General features: G+C 32.4%; 1 protein-coding gene across 1 annotated transcript in view; it reads right to left on the bottom strand.

The window, feature by feature from the left end:
- Positions 1–27,985, bottom strand: part of LOC145255665 (uncharacterized) — a 1,188,349-nt gene that overhangs the window by 787,725 nt on the left and 372,639 nt on the right. The window contains exon 2 of the mRNA XM_080114222.1: positions 23,505–23,564. Coding sequence (XP_079970348.1) covers positions 23,505–23,564 — 60 coding nt within the window. The remainder of the gene's footprint in view (positions 1–23,504; positions 23,565–27,985) is intronic.

Below are 27,985 nucleotides of genomic sequence, written 5' to 3'. Positions count from 1 at the left end.
GTCAAAGGTGACGCAATTGTAATAACAAACTGTGTCAGTATTAGGAACAAATAAATATTTTATTATATTATATAACGACCGCATCGAAGAGGAGAGGTTTTCCAGCAACCACGGCACTTGTTAGTGGTAGCACCGTTTCTTGTACGTCCAGAAATGCAAAAATGCATTTATGTCTCAAAATGTAAAAACTAACTTACATCAATTGTGCCCCTTTTAATCTAAGTATTCCCGACAAACTTGACCAGTAGCAGTATTTCACTCTTTTCTGTATAAGCCCACAGGCGTCGCAAGAATGCATACTGTATTAGCTAATTATCTCGGATCGTTTACCTTTGTAATGCCGTTCTGCTCCCTGTTTCTCGGATATTACTTACATGTGGAGTCAGCACCAATCCTATTCGGGTTTAACCGGCTTCCTCCGAAGGAGGAAGTTTCATGCGAGTAGGAAATTCACAAGCGGTCCCCAGTCGCATGTATATCCCCCTTATGGGGGATGACGACGTCTTCCTACATATAGCACCTTAAATTGCCAAATTGGTCACCCATTTTAGTAATTACCAGGCTCTCAACGTTGCTTAACTTCGGTGATCTGACGGGAACCGGTGTGTCAACGTGATTATGCCTGTATATATATATATATATATATATATATATATATATATATATATATATATATATATATATATATACATCACATGCATAAATTTAAATGAAATCTAAATAATTACCTTGCTGCTCAACTTCCTACTCAGATTTCCCCCATATATGCCTGGCTCTCTAATTACGTTAGCACCTTATGTTTTGGGCAATTAATAATACAGTAAGTAAATAATAAATATTTAAAGGGATTTCAAACACAATGTTTGTACAGTAGAACCCCGGGATACGGCATTTAAAAATAGTAACAAAATACAGTACGGTATATAATACGCATAATATATATATATATATATATATATATATATATATATATATATATATATATATATATATATATAATCAAATAACATTATAAATAACACCGTAAGGCGGGGCAAATAATGTAAACAGCGGCTAATTGGCTGGTGTTTCCAACTTGTTGAGAGAAAAAAAGCAGATTAAAAGGACAGACAAAATCGGTTCGTTTTTATTATTATAGAATAATGAAGAATACAAGAAATGGAATTTGAAAACTGATACTGACGTATTTCTTTTCATACGTGGACATTCGATGACAGTGAGTGCAATTAATAAATCGCTCTTTCTTCCCCCACAACTCTTTTTCTCACTCACTCGCTCTCTCGTCGACAATATTATAAGCACCATCTGTCGGCTACGGATTGAACTAATCGTGAACAACGAACGTCAATGATATATATACATACATACATACATACATACATATATATATATATATATATATATATATATATATATATATATATATATTTAGTGGAAATGGTAATTAATAAAAACTGAAGAAAGTGCTCAATACTGTTGTAGAGCAAATATGCGTTTTATTTGTTATTACCGTATCTTTCTGTTAAGTTACATTATTGCTTCAGCTACCCGGCCAAAAAACGGCCGGTAGCTGAAACAGAAAGATTAAAAGAAAGATTCGGTAATAAAAAATAAAACGTATATATATATATATATATATATATATATATATATATATATATATATGTTTGTATGTTTGTGTTTGTATGTGTGTGTATATTAATGACAACAAAGGGTGTAGTGTTTACCTGATATACACAACGGTAAAGTTCAAACTAATATAAATAATAGTATTTATATATAGAAAATTTAATCCCAACTGAATTAAAAAGCTCAATACGCAATAGAGAGTAGGGTTATATATATATATATATATATATATATATATATATATATATATATAGAGAGAGAGAGAGAGAGAGAGAGAGAGAGAGAAGGGCAGAGAGAGAAAGAGAGTAAGAGAGAGATCAGTTTCATTTTCAGGTCATTTAAATATGGTCCAACAATTCATTTCAGGTCATTTACATATGGTCCAATAATCCATGTATATATATATATATATATATATATATATATATATATATATATATATATATATATTATATATATATATATATATATATACTAGCTGTACCCTGCCGCGCATTGCTGTGGCTCAATTTGGTGTAATGGAAAATTCTAATAAAAAGAGAAAATGCATGTTTCTTATATTCTTAGTACAGCAATCCACTCCAAAATGTAAAAAAAAAAAAAGGTGAAAATGAAAAAAAATGGTACTCTTGTAGAATTGGATCGGAATCTTCGGGAGTTACCGTCAATCATGGATTGGGCTCGACCAACATTCAGTGAATTAAGCCGAACGTTGCTAAAATGTTGAAACGCTAAATAGTTTTTTTTATTATTGCATTCAAAAATATGAGATTTTAATTAATATTTGGGTAAGGGGGGTGACTATGCACACATTCGAAAAAGTTGTCCAAAAACAAATAAATGAAAGCAAATGTAATATAAATTGTTTCTACCTTACTGGATAATTTTTTAGTGTTTTTATTTAATGTAAAATGTTTAATAGGCTCGAAAAACTCCGTGTTTATCGATGTATTTGAAAAAGACGAATGGTCGCGGACTCTGTTGAATACGTTAAATTTGGGAAAATCAGTTAAAAACTAAAAAACTATACAAAACAGTGTCAGACACCCACTGATTATATGTTATCGTGACATAGGCTGACATATTCAGTGGGTTTCTGACAATATTTTGTATAGTTTTTTAGCTTTAAATCATGTTTACAAATTCAAGAGCATCAACAGTGTCCGCCACCATTTTCATTTTTCAAATACATTGATAAACACTATTTTTTGAGCCGACTAAACGTTACAGTAAATAAAACGGGTTTGTATTACTAAACACAGAAACGAAAAAGTTGTTGAAAAATAAATATGACAAATAAATGTTATCAAAGGCAAGATAAGGTACTTTTCTACCTAACTGGATAAGATTTTAGTGTTGTTATTTAGTGTAAAATGTTTAATCGGTTCGAAAACATGTAGTGTTTATCAGTATATTTGTAAAAATACAAATGGCGGTAGACTGTGTTGAACACGGTAAGTTTGGGAAAATGAGTTAAAACTAAAAAAACTATACGAACACTATCAGGAACTCACTCAATATATGTTACCGTGACATAGGCAGACATGTATTTGGTGTTTTTAACAGTATTTTCTATAGTTTTTTAGTTTTAACTCATTTTCCCAAACTTAACGTGTTTAACACAGAGTCTGCCATCATTTGTAATTTTTAAATATAGCAGTAAACTGTGTTTTTCGAGCCGAATAAACATTTTACATTAAAAAAAAACTAAAATTATCCATTTTTGTAATAAAGTAACATATCTTGCCTTTGATAATATTTGCTATACATTTATTTTTTGACAACTTTTTCGCATCTATATGTACAGTAGTGCAAACCCAATAAAAACACTAAAAATTATTCAATTAAGTAGAAAAGTAACTTATCTTGCCTTTGAAAATATTTACTTGTTATATATTTGTTTTTGTTGACAACTTTTTCAAGTCTTTATGCAATTACAAACCTGAAGGCGGTATTTTTCTGTCTAATTTTATTTTTGGTACCGCGCTTAAATTTAAATTTCACGATATCTTTTTTTAGGGGGGTATTTTTTTTTACATTAGGTCCACCTCCATAATTTTCGACTATGCTGACTAAGAAAATTTCATTTAAAATTTGCAGAGGCAAGTAGTTTTCAAGATATAAAGACCTATACTATGCACTATAATTCACTGGCGGCCATGAATAAACACTCCCCCCATATTAAGAACGGCTTTTAGAATAAACAACACCCATGCTTCACCACGTGTTTTAACCTTTTACCTGTCTTTCATCTGTTAAAAACGGCTTTTGGAATAAATACCACCATTCTCCCCATGTTAAGAACGGCTTTCGGAATAAACACCCCCAACCTACTCATGTTAAAAATTGTGGAGGTGAACCTAATGTGAAAATTCACCTTTTGTTTTTTTAATAAATTGTTAGTTGAAAGCACAGAATAGTGACAAAACACAATCCCCTCCCCTTGGTAAGAATGGCTGAAAAAATAACGGTTTTCTTGGTAGAAACTTTTCTGTATTTCACCTAACAATTTCTGGTGCTAATGCACTTACTGATCCACGCTATTTTTGAAATCGTATTTCCAAGTTTAATTAAAGTTTTATGATACGTTTTATTATTCAATTGTAAGGTTAATATTATTTAAGCACGTGACCAATCCGTAAATTTTCTTCGAAAAAACCTATACTTTCACCTAACAATTTTAAGTTCATATTTTCTTATATCGAAACAACCTGTTTTAAAAACAAAAAACAACTTCAACACAAACAAAAAACAACAAAAAAACAACTTCGACTTCAACTCAAACGCAAGCGAGCAACTTTTTTTTGCCTGATATAATAAAGAAAAAAATTTGAATTACAAAATTTGGAAGATAAAAAATTAATTTAAAATTTTAAAATAGGGAATGGTTATTTTTTACTTGTCGAGTAAACAAAAAATGAAATCTAATTCACCTCGTCAAATCGTCAAAAATGAATTGAAACGGAAGTTCAGTTCTACCAACAAAAACAGGTCCGCAGTCCGAAAAAAATATTTTTATTTTATTTAATATTTTTATAATTGGCAATGTTTATTTATTTTAATAACATAGAAACATCCCTCGACTTTAAAGATGGATTGTCTGAAAATTTCAAATAAATTGGTAATGTAGAAATATGGTTTTATCGACTTTGAACGAACCTAGAATTACAATTATATATATATATATATATATATATATATATATATATATATATATATATATATATATATATATATATATATTAGAATTGCAAAATTTTAAAATGATGAAAAAGAAATGAACCATATTCGGATGTGATAAAAAAATATCAGCAAGAGTTCTCAATTAGTAGAATCAACTATTGGACAACACTTAGTAGATAAAAAGGACAGTGGTTCTACATTCTCTCCGAAGTGTTTTTCTGTTTTGCACAGAGAACGCACTAAGTTCAACCTATCTGTCCTCGAGGCGCTTGCCATTAGTTTTAGCCTCCCCCCAACTTTGTGCAAGTAGAGAAACTTTCGGTTACAGTTGGAACTATTGGGGGGGGGCACATTCCATCTAAGATTGGGTTTTTTTTTTCGTTGTTATCCCCTTTTGTATAAGTATTTCTACAGGAAAAAACAACAACAAAAAAACATTCTGACATACATACTTGAACAGTTTGTCTGACGAAAAGCGCTTCCGGTTCAATTACAATTCGTTATATATATATATATATATATATATATATATATATATATATATATATATATATATATATATATATATATAGGTAGTTAAGCTACACATAATATTTCACGTTTCATCCACGCTAGGATTCATCAAGCTAGCTCTACCTACGTATTGTGCACTGTTGAAGTTTCCGCATCAATATATACTTTCGTATATTAATTTATGTAATTAAATTAAGTAATCATATATATATATATATATATATATATATATATATATATATATATATATATATATACGGTATAATCACGTTGACACATTAATTCTCTTCAGATCACCGCAGTTAAGCAACGATGAACCTGGTCAGTATTATATGGGTAACTATTCGGGAATATCAGGCGCTGTATGTGCTCTCCGCTTATTTGGACACTGTTTCCAGTCATTCTGAATTTCTGCTGGAATAAAACAATGCTGATTCATGAGTGGTGTGGTTGGAGATTGCGCAACTCTTACAACAAAAAAAATCACGCGCACATCAAAAGGATCATCGGGTACTTGAAAAAGTTCAAGACAGCACTTGGCCTGACATCTTCGGATAAAATCCAGTCAACTACAAACCAGTGATGTTCGTGGTCTTCCCCGACAACAATGAACGAACAAATACGGGATCGGATTTTGCTTGCAAAAGTATTTGATGAAACTGCAAGTAAGTCAAAGATCTTACTTTATAACAAAAAGTGAAGCAGAGGGAATAGAGTGAAGAAAAAGATGATTTCACCTGAATGGATAGTCTGGTGAAAGGTAAAGTATCCAATGACGGTAAATCCAAATATGCAAATCCAAGAAAGTTAGTTAAATTTCCATTCGTACAAGTAAAATCCAAGGGAATCGCGTAATTGGAAGATGGTCCAAAATAATCCAAAAGCAGAAATCCGTGGAATAATTCACAAATAGGTACAAGGAAAAGGGGAAAGAATTCCAATAATATTATTAAGAGAAAAATAAGATATGCGTTACTCGGCTGAGTGAAGAAGAGGAAGAGAGAAAAAATGAGTGAAGAAAAAGAAAAAAAATTGAATTGTGATTGGCTTTTCTATTTCAAATTTAATTCAATGTCAAAATGACCCAGACAAGATGACGTAAAAATGCGCCAAAAATATAGAGCAAAAATGAGTTATTAAAAGACACCACATGAAAAAAAAATTATGGGGAGAGAACGGGAAAAGAAAAAAGATTGAATGGTGATAGAATTAAATATAAAATAGAAAAGCAAATGTCAAAATATTTGCTTTTCTATTTTCTATTTCATTTTTATGGAGCTTTTACATCTGGTTGAGATTACTTTATAAATATTAATTCTTTAATATTTATAATATATTTAAGTTTTACCATCTTGGATAATTTTGGTAAATTTAATTGTAATTTATATATATATATATATATATATATATATATATATATATATATATATATATATATATATATAAATTAACAATTAAATTTATAAGAAAATTAATATGGGTTAGAGATATAAATTTTAAATCCAGACCTTTTATTTCAATTTTTTTCAGATACATCTGCCTTACTTTTAATGCTAGGTTTATTTATGGTGTCTTTTAAATTTAATTAAAACCCTTCAAAATTTGCTGACGAGGAGACCTTGCTTATTAACAAACTATATGTAATAATTATTGTACGTAACTTGATGTCTACCACAATAAAAAGCATTGTTTTCCGAAACGATCGTACAGATAATTGATTTTGTTGTTGTTCCTTCTTATGAAACGGATTTTTAATTTAATTATAATTTGATTTTTAAATTTTAAATTATCAATCACATTACTTAATATGTGTATATATATATATATATATATATATATATATATATATATATATATATATATATAAGTGACTTTGTTTGAGCGTGTGCACAAAGTCTCTATCAAATTCCTCCGTAAATATTTGGTCTACAAAGTTGGAACGATAATTAGGGTATTTAGACCTGTATAACTCTTTCGATTTTCTTTTTATCCGGCAAAAATTGCTGCTAAGTGGTCAAAAGCATAAATAAAATACTTGACCTTGGCTGAGTCTATCGAATAAAACATCACAGTTGTTTTTACTGTTGCGCTGTCGTTACATTAAACATTCATAGCTCAAAGTTGCCTACTTTTTAACGTCTCGAATCCATCTGACGATAAGTCAGACAATAACGACGCTGAAGGGATAAAGAACACGTGGGACTAGAGCGCTAGACCTTCTGGTTTCGGTTCGAGCGGATGGTACCCAAGTTATATGTTATATAATTTTAGAAATTATTACAATGTATTGGCTAGCTAGTTGCCCGGTTGTAAGATACGCTTAAATATGCTTTTTTAATTCATGCAGATTGCGTATTTATTAATATAGAGCAAATTTCCTTTCGATTATTATATTGAACGTCATATATAGAAGTGAGATCAAAACTACATATATACATATTTTTTACATGGGCATAACCACTTATCAAGGCCAAGAGACTACTCGAGGATAAGGGTTAAGGGTGGACAGTAGTCAATTGGACAATATAGTAATCGTTAGTTATGGAAATTCGGTAAATTTGTTAACTTAAGTGGAACGGCTCATCAAGAACTTGTTTACGTTGTACTTGAAGACAACCATATTGTAGTCAGCTGGAAAGCAGGAAAACGGAAGACTACCATAGCCGTGCAGTTCTAAGAAAGAAGCTTTGTTTATGGAATCTACATATATATGACTTGTGTGCAATCAGATTGAATCAAAACTAAAATATACAACGCTCCACCCTCATTCCTTAACCTCTGCCTCTGAGTAAAGCCCACGCACCCTTACGCTTATATATATATATATATATATATATATATATATATATATATATATATACTAGCATTTCAGCCCGGCGTTGCCTGGGTGTTTGGAGGTGTATGTTGAGTAAAAAAAAAGGAAAGCGGTCATTTCTTTTTACCCCTATTATGTCCCCTTAAAATTTATTTTTTGGGGCTTAAATCAAGTTATTAAGTTAGATCCATGTCCAAGGAACTTATATCTAAAATTTCAAGTGTTTATACCCAAAATTGGCGGAGGAGTTTGGTAGTGTTCTCAAAGATCAAATCGTTGAATTTTGGCCCCTTTAACAGCCTAATTACATGCCGAAAACCGATCACAAGGATTTTTCCCAAATCACAGTACACTGTATATCAAATTTCGAGTCTGTAGACTGAAAATTAGCAGAGTTATTGCGTAGGGAAATTTACACACACAAACACACACAGGCACGTTCACATTTATATATATATACTAGCATTTCAGCATGCGTTACCCGGGTGTTTGGATGTGTCAGTTGAGCAAAAAAAAAAAAAAAGTGGTAGTTGGAAGGCCGGCTCGAACCCGTACCGCGAAGGAGCAAAAGAACGGGAAAAACATGATGTCTTTGCTGTTCCGACCACCGCCAAACCGAAAGTGACTTATGTTTAAATTAAGGCTAAACAATCGAAAGGAGAGGATGACTTTCAAAAATGTCGGTGAAAAAGCGACCCCTCTGTAGAAAAGTGCCCAGGTAAATATGAAGATATTAATGTTTTTAGCCAATTTTTCGATATTTGTCGTCTGAAAGGTCGACTTTTAAAACGATAATGATCTTGGTAAAATCCGTCGCCTCTGTCGAAATTTTTAGGCAGACATGCAAACATACATACATACATACATTTATATATTGGTAACTAAAAATGTTTCGAACCAAACCGATTAAAAAGCTTGCCCTATCTCTGAATACCTTTTATGTAAAATTTCAAATGTTTAGACCAGAAATTGTCTGAGTAGTTTGGCAGGTCAATTTTTTAAAACTTTGACCTCTATTATGACCCCTTAACATTCATGGGCTTAAATCAAGTGTTAAGTTAGATCCATGTCCAATGAACCTATATCTAAAATTTCAAGTGTTTATACCCAAAATTGGCGGAGGAGTTTGGTAGAGCTCTCAAAGGTCAAGTCGTTGAACGTTGACCTCTTAACAGATAAATTTCTGGCCGAAAACGGATTACAAAAAAAATTCCCAGATCTCAGTACCCTGTATATCAAATTTCGCGTCTGTAGACTTAAAATTGACAGAGTTATTGCGTAGGAAAATGTACACACACAGACACACACACAAGGACATACACTGCGTATTAAATTATTAACGAGTTTACATTTTTTAAATATTTAAGGAACGAGTGAATAAACATCCATGAAACTTTGAAAAAGTGCTTACAATACTACTCAGCTACTCCAGCCAGAAAATAAAAGTATTTAAAGAAGTATTAGCGAAACTATAGTAGGTGATAGGAATATATGTTGATTTCAGTGTGTCAAGTTATTAATGAGTCTGAGAAAAAAAATCACACACACACAATATACCCATAACTTATTTATTGAAATAATTTTCAAACATTAAATGAACTAGGAAAAATGCTTAGCAAACAATAACTACGTAGCAATTTCTACGTTGACATAATTAGTAGGGGATATGCGATCCTTTTTTTATGAATGACTTGTAAAAGACGTGGGTTCCAAGGATTAGTCAAATTTGTGATTTCGTCAATAGTTATTCCTCGCGATACCTCTTAGAAAGCATCCCACAACTCATCTTTGCTCTTAAATTGGCGTCCAGTTGAATAGAGACGTCGCTTCATGATACTCCAAAAGTTCTCAATTGGTTTCAAATCTGGTGAATTCGCAAGTCACTCCATCTTCCGTATCCCAGGGAATCCCAGTTGTTGCAAATACGATGGAGCATTATCCTGCATAAAAATAATTGTTCTTCTGAACGTCAACCTTTATTTCTTCAGCCATGGTTCAAAGTGCTCCTTCAGAAAAGCTATGGAAGCATTTGACATCATTTTTACGATTTTGTGACTCTCCATTGGCCAATTAAGTACCTCCGATAAACCCAGCCCAAATCATTATCCCACCACGTCCTTGTTGCCGCCTTAAAAGCTGACGACGATGTCTTCCATCTAGGATCCATCCCTTGCTCCAGCCATCTGAGCCATCAAGAGTGACACGCATTTCATCCGTAAACAAAACTTTGGAAAAATCCGTTGTCACGTTGTCTTCTGCCAATTTCAATCGGTTTTGTATGTGATGTTGCTTTAATGGAGTCTTTGTCACAGGCTTAACAGACTTTACCACTTCTTTCAGAAGGCGACATCGAGTATTTTTTGAGACATTCTTCAATCCGGCTTGGTCAAAGACTTCTCGACTTGTCTGCCGAGGGTTCTTAAAAACTTCCCATTTAATTTGGAGTAGTGAACGGTGTGAAACAACTCTAGATTTACCTTTCTCAGCTCTCTTACGTACCTTTGTAGGGTCCTTGGCAAAGTTCTTCACAGTTTGATGGTGCCTTTCTATCATTTTCGATATTTCGAGGGTAGTTTTATCTTTTGCTAGCTGTTCTGTAATAATACTTTTTTCAGAACTACTCAAACTATCGTTACGACCAATTTTATTTACGTAACAACCTGCCTTGTTAATAATTTGACACACCTCAAATACCAAGGATTCAGCAATTACGATGGCAAGTGGTTTACATTGCGCGTCAGAGTAAGAAAATTTCACAGTACGCGCAGCTACGCATTGCCAACGTTTCTGAAGCTTTTGATACGAAACTACTGGTAAGTTTCTGAAACTGGTAAAAAACAGTTATCTTGTTAATAATTTGACACGCAATGTATATATATATATATATATATATATATATTACTTTCACAAAATCAAGACAACAGATGTTGGATTTATAACAACAAGTAGGGTATATTCATTGTTCGTTACAACTGTTTCGCGACAATTCGGACAATTTCAAATATCATACCGTTTGAAAATATTAAAAAAATATAAATATATTTATAAATAAGATATATATATATGAATTAAAAAATATTTCTCATACATAAAGTTTTTAAGGTGCAAAATGTCTTTATATATATATATATATATATATATATATATATATATACATATATATAAGACATTTTGCATTAAAAAACTTTAAGTATGAGAAATATTTTATATATATATATATGTATATATATGTATATATATGCCTATTTCATTTAATCACATAAATTAATATACGATGATATAATTTTATGCATAAATTTTCAGTATTTACTTCAACAGTGCTCAATATATAGGTAGACCTACGTAGTAAGTTATGAAAATATATATGGCAATTAAGTTACACAGAATATTCCGCTTGTAAGTCTTCGTGAGAATTTCGTAAGCCTGACGGATTCTCACGAGAATGAGACGCGGAATATTCTTTGTAGTTTAATAGCCATATATACATATATATATGCATAACTTACTATATATATATATATATATATATATATATATATATATATATACATATATATATATATATACATATATATATATATATATATATATATATAAGATCTTTTTATGATAAAAATTTATGCACGAGAAATATGTTTAATTTATTACGATTGGCATATACAAATCGAGTACGTTTCAAGTAAAGGTTAGCTATATATAGATTTAAGCAAGAAAGGGCATCCAGACAGTTCATAAAGTTTAATAATTTTAGAGATTGATGCGTATTTTCCGACCGGGCAACGTCGGATTTCCTGCTAGTTTGCTGTAAATCGAAAAAGGATAACAACGGAAACCAATAAAATGATACGGGTAAAACCATAAAACAAACGCGGTAATAAATAGGTATTTGTTCAAGAGGCGCTTAACGATGAATCGCATTTGTCTTTCAAGATCCAACAATTTTATTTTTCTGTTTTAAACTTGACTCATCAAGTTAAGCGAGATGTTATTTGTACCTTCTGTTTTTTTTTTTTTATTTTAATTCATGTTGCTTTGGATTTTTTTTTTCCATTCAAATCTTTCCTTTTCTCATTTAGAGAATGATCAAGGAAAAAAAAATTAATGGCCGTCTCGTCACCAGAACGAGGCTTCGTACTGCGCATGTCACAATGATTGACGATATGCAAATGGCAGCTGCGTAATGAGATAGACGAACGTTCAATGGCGTTCCGAAAGAAATGTTTCCAAGTCTATCATCGCAGAAAATAAAATACTGAAACCTGATATGCAAACAGTAAAACGCACATACAACAAAGATTTCTTAAGATATAGAAACACTATTATATATATATATATATATATATATATATATATATATATATAATGTTTGAATATATATAATGTTTGAATATATGGTGAATTGCCAGTTTTAGTCATTTAGAACTGCTTTAAAGCTCCACCGCTGACTCATTTTTCGACTAAATTTTAAATAACTATTACAGTTTATAGATCACCTCTCCAGCTATATTGTAAAAAAAATCAATTTACTTTCAGTAAAAGAAAAGTTATGATGAATTTTCTGGTTTTCGAAATCGTAAAAATATTTACGGAGGTGAGCGACGGTTTTTTTATGACTGGTTTCCATGGCAACCACCTCGCTACAGCGACCACTGTTGCTACTAATTCACTTCTGTCGTGAAAAGAAAAAACAGACAGAATGAAAACATGAAAGGGAGATAATTTGGGTATTTTATTGAAAGCAGACGTTTACCCTGCATGTTATGACATGCGTTTATGGGGGCAAAAATGTAAGATTTATTTTTAAAAAGTGAATTTATTGGGAGTCTGAAAAAATCATGGATTACTATAGAAAAATGCGAGCATGAAAAGTAATATGGTTAATTTTAAACATGGAACAGTAAAGGACTAGATGTTAAAACCGGGAAAGAAAAAAAAACTATATATTCTAGTAAAAAATATAATAAATGTTTAACTTAAAATATTGCAACATTAAGAATTAAAAAAAAATTCAATTCGTAACATTATATAATCAATTCTTAACCCTGCAATGTTTTAAGTTATAATATTTAATAGAATTTTCGGGCAATGTAGTCACCGACGTACCTTTTTTCTTCTTTTTTTACAGTTTTTTTTTGTTTTTTTTTTTTGGTCGACGCACACCCTATAACAAAAGGGGCATCTTAAAGATCAACATAGATATCTTACAAACACGGGTTACTTACAAAACACTCTCCGCTAACATGTTCAGAATCGTTTACAAAATAATAACATTATTTCAGCACGGAAACAAAAATTACATAAGTAACCAGCAATAGAAGGAATTCTGGAAGTAGGCAAAAATAAGATTGCCTTAGTATAGAAGGGGTTTCCTTACATTAAATGGCAACCTTACTTAAATTAGGCATAAGAGCAGATACTACACTATGATCTTAGTCGAAGGCTTATATCATAGTGTAGAAATATTTATTTGTGTTTAATTGTGCAATGATCGGAGCGAAGAACTGTTCGAAAATATCAAAATAAATCGATAAAAAAAATAAGTAGATGTATGTGTGTTTCTGTGTAAATATTTAACCGATAAGCTATATAACTACAAAATAACACTGAAATAAACAGGAACTACTAATCATACATAAAGGATAGTTTATAATGTGTTACGTCATTGTCTGGATGAATGAATAATGCGTAGAGATATATGTGGGCAAATTGAAATGCAAAATGTTAATTTCAAATTGCCGACATATTTTTGGTCGACGCACACCCTATAACAAAAGGGGCATCTTAAAGGTCAACATAGATATCTTACAAACACGGATTACTTACAAAACACTCTCCGCTAACATGTTCAGAATCGTTTACAAAATAATAACATTATTTCAGCACGGAAACAAAACTTACATAAGTACCAAACATTTATATTAACAATCAAGACATTTACATTTTTTCCGACCGACACTGCACACCCAAAATTACACGGTTGGTTCATAGTATTTGCGCGTGGGGATCATGACAACGATTATCAAGATTAAACTTGAGGCAGACACTTTGACAACCCGACCCTCACAAAATGAGGGTGTCTTTTCCCACATCCGTTCTTAACAGGCATAGGTTGGGGATGTCCATTCCGAAAGCCATTCTTAGCATGAGGCTTTTGGGAGTGTCTATTCTAAAAGCTCTTCTTAACATGAAGAGGTTGGGGTTTGGGTGTTGGGCAATACCAACAACACCGTACTTAAACTTTTTACAAAGGTGGGGCAACAGCGGTTAACGGGTCCTGCTAGTCACAGAATGAATTCTCCTTTCATTATTAAAAATAATGAGAAATAATTTCCTCGGTAATTCACAATTTTTTTTTTTCAAAACTAATAATAATAATGATAATGTCGTTCATCAAATTCCGTTTGTGTTTGTTTACAATATCACGTCAGCTGATATTTGGGCTTGACAATCTTAGACATAGTAAAATTATTTCCCTTAGCCGGTGTAACATAAAACATTCCCCTGTAAAATTCCTTCTTTAACTATTACAGGAGAAAGAAAATTTTTAGATCGGATTTTTCGATTTTCGATACTCATCTCATGAATTTCTGTACAAGACATATCTAAGAACACTTACAAAACTATAAATTAATTTTGTGTGAGATTTTCAAAAGATAGGCTCAACCGTTACGGAACCTATCCTATGCACTATCTGACATATATATATATATATATATAAGTAAATTCTTGGTACAGCAAAATGGAAGGAGAAATTTCAGAGGAAACATAATTTAATTTAAATCAAAAAGATCAAAGAAAAAAAAAAAACGGGCATGTGGAATTGTTAAAATTTCCTTAAGGCCTTATCGTCTTACCCTCTAAGAGGAAACGTCAAAATGATAAATTAAAAACTAAGAATCGAATGAGGAAAGAGGGGAATTTGGTTTCTGTTGGAAGACCAGTGAGGAAAAAAAAATCTCACTGTTCAGGTGGTTTAAATCAATAAATACTTCCAACTGATGTTTCAAAAGCTTGTGTAGACAAAAGATTTTGAAACATCAGTTGGAAGTATTTATTGATTTAAAACCACCTGAAGAGTGAGATTTTTTTTTCTCACTGGTCTTCCAACTGAAACCAAATTCCCTTCTTTCCTCATTCGTTTCTTAGTTTTTAATTTATCATATATATATATATATATATATATATATATATATATTCCATGTTTTATTTATATATATAATCCATGTTTTATATATATATATATATATATATATATATATATAACCCATGTTTTATTTATATATATATATACGTATATATATATAATCTATGTTTTATTATATATATATTTATATATATATATAATCTGTTTTATAATATATATATATTTATATATATATATAATCTGTTTTATTATATATATATATATATATATATATATATATATATATATATATATATATATATATAGAGAGAGAGAGAGAGAGAGAGAGAGAGAGAGATAACCCATATATTTATTGCTATTAAATTACTTCCCCACGGAAGCAATGCATGACACAAGGCCGTTTTTAATGTGGGAAAAACCAGCAATAGAAGGAATTCTGGAAGTAGGCAAAAATAAGATTGCCTTATTATAGAAGGGGTTTCCTTACATTAAATGGCAACCTTACTTAAATTAGGCATAAGAGCAGATACTACACTATGATCTTAGTCGAAGGCTTATATCATAGTGTAGAAATATTTATTTGTGTTTAATTGTGCAATGATCGGAGCGAAGAACTGTTCGAAAATATCAAAATAAATCGATAAAAAAAATAAGTAGATGTATGTGTGTTTCTGTGTAAATATTTAACCGATAAGCTATATAACTACAAAATAACACTGAAATAAACAGGAACTACTAATCATACATAAAGGATAGTTTATAATGTGTTACGTCATTGTCTGGATGAATGAATAATGCGTAGAGATATATGTGGGCAAATTGAAATGCAAAATGTTAATTTCAAATTGCCGACATATTTTTTTTATTAGTTTTCGGCATACGCAAATTCGTTCATAGTTTCAAGTGGGTTAATCTTAAATTTTGCTTAAGTATCTTTATACCGCAAACCATAGGAAACACGGCTGGGGCGCTATTTTTTAGTTTCGATTCTAGCCGATGGCACCAAAGTTATTATTCAAAACCTTTGGGAATCAGTGCTATATGTACTATATATTGCATATATAAAACTTCGGTAAACATTCCAGATGGATAAAAGTAAAAAACAATAGCACTATTTTTTTACTCCTAGCGTGATTTTGATAACTTCCGTTTTTTTTTTTTTCCAGTGTCACCTGTTACACATAGGTGTTATTAAAATTTTTTCTTTCAAATAAAGGCGTTCGTCAGGTAACATCACCACATTCAGATCTATTATACTCTGCTAAAATTACTATTAACCTTTTATAATTAACAGCTGGGGTCCCAATAAAAGGACAGGTAAACAATACGGGAGGACTCTTGTACCAGGTGCGAAAGGATCAGATGACAACAGATCGCAAAGAAATGTAATACATACTATTTAAGATTGTGAGAGAACATGAATTGAGTTATGGGCGCAGTAAATGTTTTAATTTTATGCACAGCCAGCGTCCAATCACCTAAACTCAAAATAGGCTAACAAAATGTAAGCCATCCAAGAGTAAAAAAAAAAAAAGAATTTGACTAGGCTGTGCGTGCGTGAATATGTGTGTGTGTGTGTGTGTGTGTGTGTGTGTGTGTGTGTGTGCAATACTGTCCTGTTGTGTAGAAAAGACCCTTTGTTAGCTGCCTGTCCGTGTCGGCCCTTAGATTATCTTCTCAACCCGATAAGCTCTTGCCCGACTTTGACACCGATCTCTCTTCGGGGACCTCCGAGCAATTAACGGTCTCCAACTGTCTCAAACTGAAAACTATCCCCTAACTAACTCTGACTCCTAAATTTTTTGATTCAAAATCGGAAATCCCGTGCCCGATTTTTTAAACACACTTAGCTGGCCACCTCTCACAATTCCACCCGCCTTTGTTGTACTCGATGAATCATTTATTCCCTGAAAATAGCTTTTTTGTACTTACGACAACTGTTTTTCTCTATGAATCACTACCTAACACTCTGTCTATTGGAGAACAGTAATATATTACACTTTTACCCTTAAGCTGCTTAAAGTGGTTTATCAGAAACCGATGTTTTTGTTGTCACATACAATCATATGAATCATCTGAAAGGCAATCGGTAAAATGAGTGAATTTGATTAATAGATAGATACATCTAATAGAAAAGCGAGAGAAAACATCGGAACATCAAATACAGTAAGCGGTGAAAATTCTTTTCCTGTTTTTCGAATCTTAAATTAGGATTGCCAATTAAGTATTTCGTTTTAGTTTTATGTAATGTAGAAGCTTATCAGATCCATTACGGTGCATTAAATAGGAGAGTGTAAGAAAACATTGCGATGGGAGTTTCTTTCTCTGCTTCTTGAATTTCAATCGTAAATCAGTCAAAGGGAGAATATACTTCTAAAAATGTGATCAGAATTTTCCAATGGAAGGACGGGCAAATATTTCCCACTTAGTCTAATGTGAGGTGATATCCGCAACGAAAATATTAGTCTAGTGACAAATAATTATAAGAAACAGTGAAATAAAGTGGGCTTTTTTATTTATAAGACACAAATATGAAGAAAAAATTGGATGAAAACGATTTCGTGATATAGATCACCAATAATAATAATTCATTATAGAAATGCAACTGAAAGGAAACTACTTTGCAATGAGAAAATATTTAATGGTCTCTCTCAGCGTGGACGTCCATTCAATGCTTCCCATTATCGTCTCGCCAAATACAGGGGCCATAACTCTGCTGTTTAAAATGGTATTTTAAGCAAGAGAGATATGTTAATGGCAAAGAGTTATTTTCTTTTAAATATAACATGATCAAATATACTATTTCTTTTCAGATGGACGTGGTATCCATTAATATAGGAACCTTGCAGATATTTGCAGTGCCTCCCCCGTTTTTTTTTACATAGGAGTCACCACTTATCAAGGCCGAGAGGCCATTCAGGGATAAGGGTTAAAGAGAGTACAGTATAAGAATCCCAGTAATCGTTAGTAGTGAAGATTCCTTAAATTTGCTAACTTAAGTGGAACAGCTCATCCAGAAGTTGTTTGCATTGGACTTGAACACGGCCGTATTGTAGTCAGCTGGAAAGTAGGCAAACGGAAGACAGTTCCACGTGCGTGCCATTCTAAGAAAGAAACTTGTTCATGGAACTACGTTTAGGTTTAAGCATAGATAAAGAGTAGGGGGAATTATTGCTAGTGGTTTCGGCTGGACGAGTGTTTCTCGTGAAAGTTTGGCGAGTGGGAACCGTAGATTGGAGCTCAGACGAGCACTTGTCATGAAAATGGCAATAAAGAAGAAACAGGTTCGCAACGCATCTTCTGAGAGAAATAGGTTGCAGGGAAGGGAAAAGGGCATCCCGTACTAGACAACGATACAATATAACTCTATTACAACGACACCAAATGCCCGTTATAAGTATGAGTACTTAATAATAGTTTATGTAAAAAAAAAAAAAAAAAACTTTAATCTTTTATTCTTTTATGCATTTGTCTGTTGTGAATTCACCAGAACTATACATAATGCACGGACAAAAAGCTGAACTCATATTTCGCGAATGCAATCGCTCGTGCCGTTGTCTATTTTCGTTCTCTTCCTTCAGCCAATCGGTTCAATCGCCAGGGTTACATCTGTTGCAAGTCTAAAGAACCCGTTCAACATTTGTTAAGCCTCTGTCAGGCGTATCTTTACGTCCACCGGACGTTTAATGTCAACCGGTGCACTGTATCTCTGACATATACCTTTTTTTTTCTTTTTACAAAGGAAGCACCACTTATCAACGCCCAGATACCGCTCGAGGATAAGAGTTAAAGAGTGTACAATAGTACAAAAGTAATATATCATAGTAATCGTTAGAAGGGTAATTTTCTACAGGGAGGGGGGGTCGCTTTTTTCGTCGATATTGTCGAAAGTCATCCCCTCTTTTCGAGTGTCTAGCCTTAATTTAAGGCTACGTCACTTCCGATTTGGCGGTGGTTGTAACAGCAAAAACGTCACGTTTTTCCCATTATTTTCGTCATTCGCGGTACGGGTTCGAGCCTGCCTTTCTGCTACCACTTTTTTTTTTTTTTTTGCTGAACATACACTTCCAAACAGCCGGGCAACGCCGGGCTGAAATGCTAGTATATATATATATATATATGGTTAGTCACTGTAAACGAATATATATATATATATATATATATATATATATATATATATATATATATATAAAATAAAAATTACAATAAGTTTACCAAGGTAATGAAAATGGTAAACTTAAAATATATTATAAATATTAAAGAGTTAATATTTACAAGTAAAGTAATCTCAACAAGATGTAAAAGCTCAATAAAACCGAAAAGGAAATAGAGCTTATAATATGAACAAAAAATATATATATATACATATAATTATTACTACAATTAATGTGCTTCATCTTTTCGGGAATCATCAGTGCAGGTTGAGAGATTCGAACCATATATATATATATATATATATATATATATATATATATATATATATATATATATATATATATATATATATATATATATATTATTTGTATAAAATGCACGATATAATATAAGATAGAAATGTAGAGAGGAAATACATGACAGAAAAAAAACAATATTCTACGAAAAGTGCTCGCTGTCCAAGATCGTAAGAACTCGATAGAAAAAAAAAAGACAAATGGTAACACTAACCGGTTCAAAAATACCTTAAATTCTGATAATAATCAAACACGCACAATCATCTATGAGTCCACCACAATGATAATAATTGTGCATCATATATCTGAGAAACAAATTTTTTCCATAGTTCGCATTTGACAACAGCTGCAAAATCTATCATTTCAGGTGATAAAAATGGTGGTTTTTATCGAACAATCGTTTTATTACCATCAAAACATGAATTCTTTTATTTTAATAACAATAACAATATCTCAATAATGCAGACAAAGATAAGCGGTATCAGGTTAGACTCTCTGCCCTATTTATCATAGCGATAATATTAGTTTGGTGCAAAAATAACGTCGTTTTTTGACCTCAACTTCAAAAGATCATAACTCCTTTCATAATAAACTTTATTAATCAAAATAAGAAACATTAGAATCGACATATTTTTGCCAATGAGAAACAAGTTTATTTATCCCACGAACATAGAAATCCGTTCTGGAAGCGATGAAGTCACTGATGGCCGATTCGGCATCATCTCGTCTTTTGGAGCATTTTTCGCGCAGGAAGTTGTCGAGATGCTTGAAAAAGTGATAATCGGTGGGTGAGAGGTCCGGTGAATATGGTGGATGAGGCGAGGTCTCGTAGCCGAATTCGTTCAGCTTCTGCAGGGTCAGTTGAGCAACATGCGGGCAAGCGTTGTCAAAGGGGAGAATTGGTCCTTTCATATTGACCAATCTCGGACACACACGTTGGACCTTCTGGTGCATTTCGTTAATTTCTCAGCAGTACTTCTCGGCCGTAATCGTTTCACCCGGATTCAAGAAGTTGTAACTGATGAGACCGGCCGCAGACCACCAAGCTGTCACCATAACCTTTTTTTGTGCAATTTCGGCTTCAGGAAGTGCTGTGGAGCTTCTCCTACATCCACCCACTCTGTCGAACGTCGCCGCTTGTCCTAGAGGATCCACTTCTCATTACACGTCACAATCCGCTCAAGAACTGGGTTGCTTTTGTTGCGCAGAAGGAACGTAAAAGACACCTTAAAACGACGATTTTTTTTATTATCATGCGCCACCCATTTATCCAACTTTTTTGGCTTCCCTATTTGCTTTAAATGTCGAACGACTGTTGACCGTTCGACCTCCGTTCAACAGCAACTTCTTGTGTGGCTTAGCGAGGATCGGTTTCAATTAAGGTTAGCAACCGCAGTCGACCGGCCGCGATCGTCGTCATCTTTGAGTCTCTCGTCACAATTGCGAAATTTCTTGAACCACCGTTGTGCCACACAATCGTTAGTGGTTCGAAGGTCAAACGCATCATAGATATCACGAGCTGGCTCGGCAGCTTTTCGGCTTAGTTTGAACTGTAACAATAAAATCGTGCGGATTCGAATTTTGTCCCTGCTGCTGAAAAGCCTACAGAAAACCCTGATTACAAATTTTGTTAAATTCGAGCCAGTGCACCCTGTCAGTTTTTCCCTCTCATTAGAATTGGTTTCCGAATGCACCCCTATTGAGGAATACCAATAGGTTAGTGTAAGGTTAGGTTTAGGATCATTCCCTAATTTTTTATACTTAACTATACTGCCCCATCTATCCCAGTAAATCATTTTGTTTCACATCCTACCACCGTCCTACACTTTGTCGAAGAGGTCCTAGTCAGTGCACCCTCCCAGGCATTACCCCCTAATCTAATTTATTTATTGCCATTTACTTCCTTCCCACATTTTACTAGAGTAGAGGCCAAATAAAACAATCGCCGCATATACAGAGGGCGAAATACAGGATACACATGTATAGAAAAAAAATTATCCTAGCCATTTGGCCAGGATCAAAGTGTGGTATCTGTTCAGATACTACGCTTCATGTTTTCTTTCGTTGGTCAGTAAAGCTTGAATACTTATATACTGAAGTATTCGTTTAAATATTTGTCCCAATATAGAGTCAGCTTTTGAGGACATGGATATTCCACACACGTAAAACAGGCGTAGTCTCAGACATTGCCCTCGTAGGGGGGAGCGGATAATTAGGGAGATCTAAAGTATATGGAGGTAAATGTTTTCATTGGTCATCGATACGGATTCTCTAAAACAAACGGTTGTCTGACTTTTACCTGAGTCCTGCTTTTTTTCGCTTTTGAAATTCAATACATTAAAGATCTCCAAAACCTATTAAATCGCACAAGTGAAATAGTAAACAATTGTAAACATAGAATAACAATTAATTTACGGTAACCACGCATAAGAAAAACCCCTAAAGTAGATATAAAACTATCCCAAGCATGATCCTGGTTAAATAAGGTCAGTTATTAGTTCAACACATTCACAAAAATGTGCGCCACACTACAAGCAAGTAAGTCAAGTAAAAATAAAACTAGCCGTTGTTTGAGAGAAGCCCTGCTACTGGATAAGGAATCATTAATCTGTGGGAGGAAATAACAATTAATCTGTTTGGTTAGTATGCTTGACTAAACACCGCGTGTGGATACATAAAAAAGATTTAATAACAGAACTCGAACTCCAAGCACTTAAACCTGACGATGCCCCACGGTAATGAAATGCAAAAAACTCAATGTCGTTTAGTTACCATAAATATTTTATCATAACTTACTATAAATATATGTGTGTGTGTGTGTGTGTGTGTGTGTGTGTGTGTGTGTGTGTGTGTGTGTGTGTGTGACTAATTGGAGGTCTATGATTAGCTACCGAGTAGGTTAGCTAGACAAATACGCAAGTTTGTACATTTAAGCTTGAAATATTTGAGAATAAAATAGTTTTAAAAAATAATAAACATTTAACAAGAATGGAATTTGTTACAATAGCAGTCGGCCGAATGGAGACAATAATAAATTTGGCTTCATTTGAAAACGTAAGAGATGAGGCAATTAGTGTTTGAGTGACAAAGAAATATTTTATGATATTAGGCAATGACTGATCTAGTCAGGGTTTCATACCAGTATGTTTGTTCTGTTTCTTTTTTATTTACAAATTGTATTAATATAAGCCATCATGTTCATAGACATGAACAATATATGTTCTTATTTTTTTTTATATATATATAAATTTTATTAATATAAGCCATCATGTTCGTAGATGTTAACAACATTTCCGAGTAATTCGATCGAAGATAACATGTTAATTTCTGTCCAGGAAGCTAAAAGGACGTTTATATCTCGAGATGGAAAAACTAGTAAAGAGTTTGACATAGCGATTTCGATCACAAATCTGAAATAAAATTAAAAAGAAAAAAACTATATTTTAATTAATAAGACGCTGCGTTGGTGTTGCTTCGAACGAAGATGGACGTATCTTTATGACAGCGTTTCTAATTAAGTACCATCCGTCGGCGAACCGAGGAAGAAAAAAAGAACTGTTTGACGTAAATTTATTCGTCTTGCTGATTGAATCTGTTTGGTGCATATATTTATACGTGACACCCACACACACATTAATAAGTAGTACGCACATTATATACGTCACTACTAAGACCGCGCGTATATTATACATACGTTTACACACAGGCAGTGGTGACTATATATATACACACGAATACAACACGTAAACATAATAAACAGACGACTTACCGGGCGTTAACTCCCGACATTCCTTCGCTGCCTACGTGATCTAGACCAAGTTCTTTGCCCCTGTAAAAGAAAATAAAACAAAGATCAATGAATTAATTAATTACTACAAACTATTGTCCTTATTTACAATGCCTCCCCAGGAGACAGAGTTAGACACCAGGGTCGTTTTTTAATGTGGAGAAAAGGGACGAAAATAAAAATTGTCTCAGTCGTGAAGGATTTCTCCTCCACCAACAGAAAACAAGAAATTGAAGTGCAGCATCTGAAGAACAGATACTACACTTAGATCTTGTCCCAGATTGCAGAGAACAGCGAACTATTGTCAAGACTTTTAATCCGTACTATATAACCTGCAAGAGTTTGTGTCAACGTTGGGCATTCTTTTACTTATGAGGTAGATATGAACAATATATGTTTCTGTTATTTTTTTGTTGTTTTTTACAAATTTTATTAATATAAGCCATCATGTTATAGACACGAACAATATATGTTTCTGTTATTTTTTTTACAAATTTTATTAATATAAGCCATCATGTTATAGATATGAACAATATAAGTTTCTGTTATTTTTTGTTGTTTTTTACAAATTTTATTAATATAAGCCATCATGTTATAGACATGAACAATATATGTTTCTGTTATTTTTTTGCTGTTTTTTACAAATTTTTTTAATATAAGCCATCATGTTATAGACATGAACAACATATGTTTCTGTTATTTGTTTTTGGTTTTACAAATTTTATTAATATAAGCCATCATGTTATAGACATGAACAATATGTTTCTGTTGTTTTTTTTTGTTGCTTTTTACAAATTTTATTAATAGAAGCCATTATGTTATAGATATGAACAATATGTTTCTGTTGTTTTTTTTGTTGCTTTTTACAAATTTTATTAATATAAGCCATCATGTTATAGACATGAACAATATGTTTCTTTTGTTTTTTTTTGTTGCTTTTTACAAATTTTATTAATAGAAGCCATTATGTTATAGATATGAACAATATGTTTCTGTTGTTTTTTTTTGTTGCTTTTTACAAATTTTATTAATAGAAGCCATCATGTTATAGATATGAACAATATATGTTTCTGTTATTTTTTTGTTGTTTTTTACAAATTTTATTCATAGAAGCCATCATGTTATAGATATGAACAATATGTTTCTGTTGTTTTTTTTTGTTGCTTTTTACAAATTTTATTAATAGAAGCCATTATGTTATAGACATGAACAATATGTTTCTGTTGTTTTTTTTTGTTGCTTTTTACAAATTTTATTAATAGAAGGCATCATGTTATAGATATGAACAATATATGTTTCTGTTATTTTTTTGTTGTTTTTTACAAATTTTATTCATAGAAGCCATCATGTTATAGATATGAACAATATGTTTCTCTTATTTTTTGTTGTTTTTTTCAAATTTTATTAATATAAACCATCATATAATAGACATGAATAATATATGTTTCTCTTATTTTTTGTTGTTTTTTTACAAATTTTATTAATATAAGCCATCATATTATAGACATAAACAATATATGTTTCTGTTATTTATTTTTTTACAAATTTTATTAATATAAGCCATCATGTCATAGACATGAACAATATATGTTTCTCTTATTTTTTTTTACAAATTTTATTAATATAAGCCATCATGTCATAGACATGAACAATATATGTTTCTCTTATTTTTTTTACAAATTTTATTAATATAAGCCATCATGTTATAGCCATGAACAATATATGTTTCTCTTATTTTTTTACAAATTTTATTAATACAATAATATATATACATATATATATATGTTCATACACATAAACAATATATGTTTCTCTCATGTTTTTTATAAATTGTATTAATGTAAGCCATCATGTTCATAGATATTCACAATATGTGTTTCTTCTGTTTCTTTTTATTTGCAAATTTGGTTAATGTAAGCCATCATGTTCATAGACATGAACAATATATGTTTCTTTTGTACCTTTAATTTTTATTTACATCATTTACTTATATAAGCCATGACCTTTCGTGCCCTCACTTATTGTTGCTTATTGCTAATACTTTAGTTTTTTTCTTTCTTTTAATTCTTTACATAGGTATTTATTACTTTTACAATGAACCAAAATGCTGTGTATGGAGACTCGCACAGAAAAGAAAAACTTTGACACGATTTTTTTTAGGTGAAAAGAAATATTATATTTATTTCATTCGGTTTCACACGCAAGTCGCCGACACGTATTTACAACACAAAATCGTCATTCTTTAGATTTTTTTCAAATTTCAGACCTTCAGGCCTTTTAGCTACAACCAGTAGCTGTTTTTGAATAACTCTTCTTTATGATCAAACAGGTCGGCTTTCCAAGCTATGGGAGGAAGAAACATCGCGTGCTTTTCGAGCGTACCTTTCGAATCGCCACGTGTGTTTCCCTTTTCCTTTTATCTCTTCCTTTTCCTTCGAACTTTATGCCTGCATATGCATTTAATTCCGTGACGTTATGCTTACGCTTAAATGCTGACGCAGCATTAACTCGGCACGTGACTCGTCAATACGCGTACGTATTTAAACGACGGAGCCTGTGATTACATTACATTTTTTTCTTCTTTCTTTACAGAGAAATTCCGTGATAGTGAACACTACAAGTCATGCAAAGAACCCTCCTTTTTGTTGCAGTTTTAATTCTTCTTTCAATTACTCGGGAAATATCACTTCTTTCTTTCCGAATGCGTTGCCGCTTATCAAGACCTAAAAGATATTCAGAGATAACGGTTAATTAGGTTATTAGTTCGCAATGAACAAAACTTGAGGGGATTTGAAACCATAAATGATAAGGCCAGAATTTTATTATTTCATTGGATGGTTCGATAACATGTTAACGGCAGGCTTAAAAACAACGTTGTATTAGATGGAAGATGACTCGTGGTATTGTATTTCACATATGGGAAAAAGGATCAACTGCCAAACGATACCAAGAAAATCTAGTTTTTTAAATCTATATAATGATAAAACTCAGATCAGCTTGCTTGGGCGTTTAAACCGTCCATCCGGTTTCTGGTACCTGTTTCATAGTCTTGTCCGATATGAAAAGCCACTCGATGTCTCTGTTCAGTTTCGAAAGACAAATTATACCCTTTTTAGGGCAACTGCGCGTGTAATTGTGAGGCAAGGGCGACGCAATCTCGAACCGTACCTCTCCTGATTCGGCGCTATTTTAATCTAGTGGCAAGGAGAAGTCCAGGACCATTGGAAACAAATGCCGAGATAAGTGGAGAGCACATACAGCACCTGGAAGTCCCAAATGGTCACCCATTTAGTACTGACCAGGTTCAATATTGCTTAACTTCGGTGATCCAGCGGGAACCGGTGTGTCAACGCAAGTATGCCGTACACTATACTGCTATTCAAAGCATACAAAAGGTCAACAATATTTTTTGTTTTTACTTATTTAAACGTGTTTTCCTTAAAAATAAATGTAATTTAACCCCGTAGAGTTAAGAAAAAACTGATTTAAATATAAATAAACAATATATACCTATAACCATATTTACTGCTTTTAATAGCGCTTCTGTGGATTCTGATGATTTTTTTTTCAGGCCTTACTTAAAAAATATTTCCTCTTCAAGGAAGGGTGAAGTTAAAACTTTGTTTTAGTAGTTCTTTTAGTAGGGCATCCTTAATTTTAATTAGTGCTTGTAGTAGTGCTCTGGGGGCTTCCTGGGTTTTATTCTTTCATTCATCACGTTAAAAAAATGTTTTTCAAGACAATAAAAGACAATATAATCACAAAGTAACTTTTTATTTTGAACATGTTTCATCTTACCCTTTAAAGGGCTAACGGATAGACTAGTTCTTTCTATACTTGGGATTCTGATGAGTCATACACGAACCTCCTTAACGAATATAATAGCTACATGACACATAACAATAAAAAGCAATGCCACGCATAACTATTTGAATTACGTTATATACTTTCATATTTGGAATCCCTTTATGATAATTAACTATTGCTGAGGAGGTTTATGTTAATCTTTACGTACGACAGAATAGTTTATTAGCTTTTAGTAAGCAAAAGAATCCAAGTATGTATATGCGTAATTATGAATAGAAACGATCCTTTCTTGAAAACAAAAAAAAAAGTATTGCGAAGAATGTTTATTTACGTCAATCGTTGCGAAAGACAGATTAATCTATATAGAATGCGAAAAGACACAAGATGAGAAAGAACAAGAGAATACAGAGATAAAGAGAGAGAGAGAGAGAGAGTTATCTGCGTTGAATCAGGAGTACTGACACGCAGACATACAGTAATTAACCATAGTCACTCGACGTCACACACGCATGCGCATGTCAACATAAACGCATAGATTCGAGTAATAATCTCTCCACTAAACAATGAACGATCAACCTGGATTGCGTTATAGAATAATGCAAGGGCTAGATTAATACGAAAGAAGAAAGATGAATACGAGTAAATATAAACAGGGG

The sequence above is a fragment of the Euprymna scolopes genome, chromosome 31 (genome assembly GCF_053919585.1).
Source record: "Euprymna scolopes isolate OS-2025 chromosome 31, ASM5391958v1, whole genome shotgun sequence".
In the NCBI taxonomy this organism is placed as follows: Eukaryota; Metazoa; Mollusca; class Cephalopoda; order Sepiida; family Sepiolidae; genus Euprymna; species Euprymna scolopes.
The sequence above is the reverse complement of the archived record's forward strand: the minus strand, read 5'-3'. Positions and strand labels throughout refer to the sequence as shown.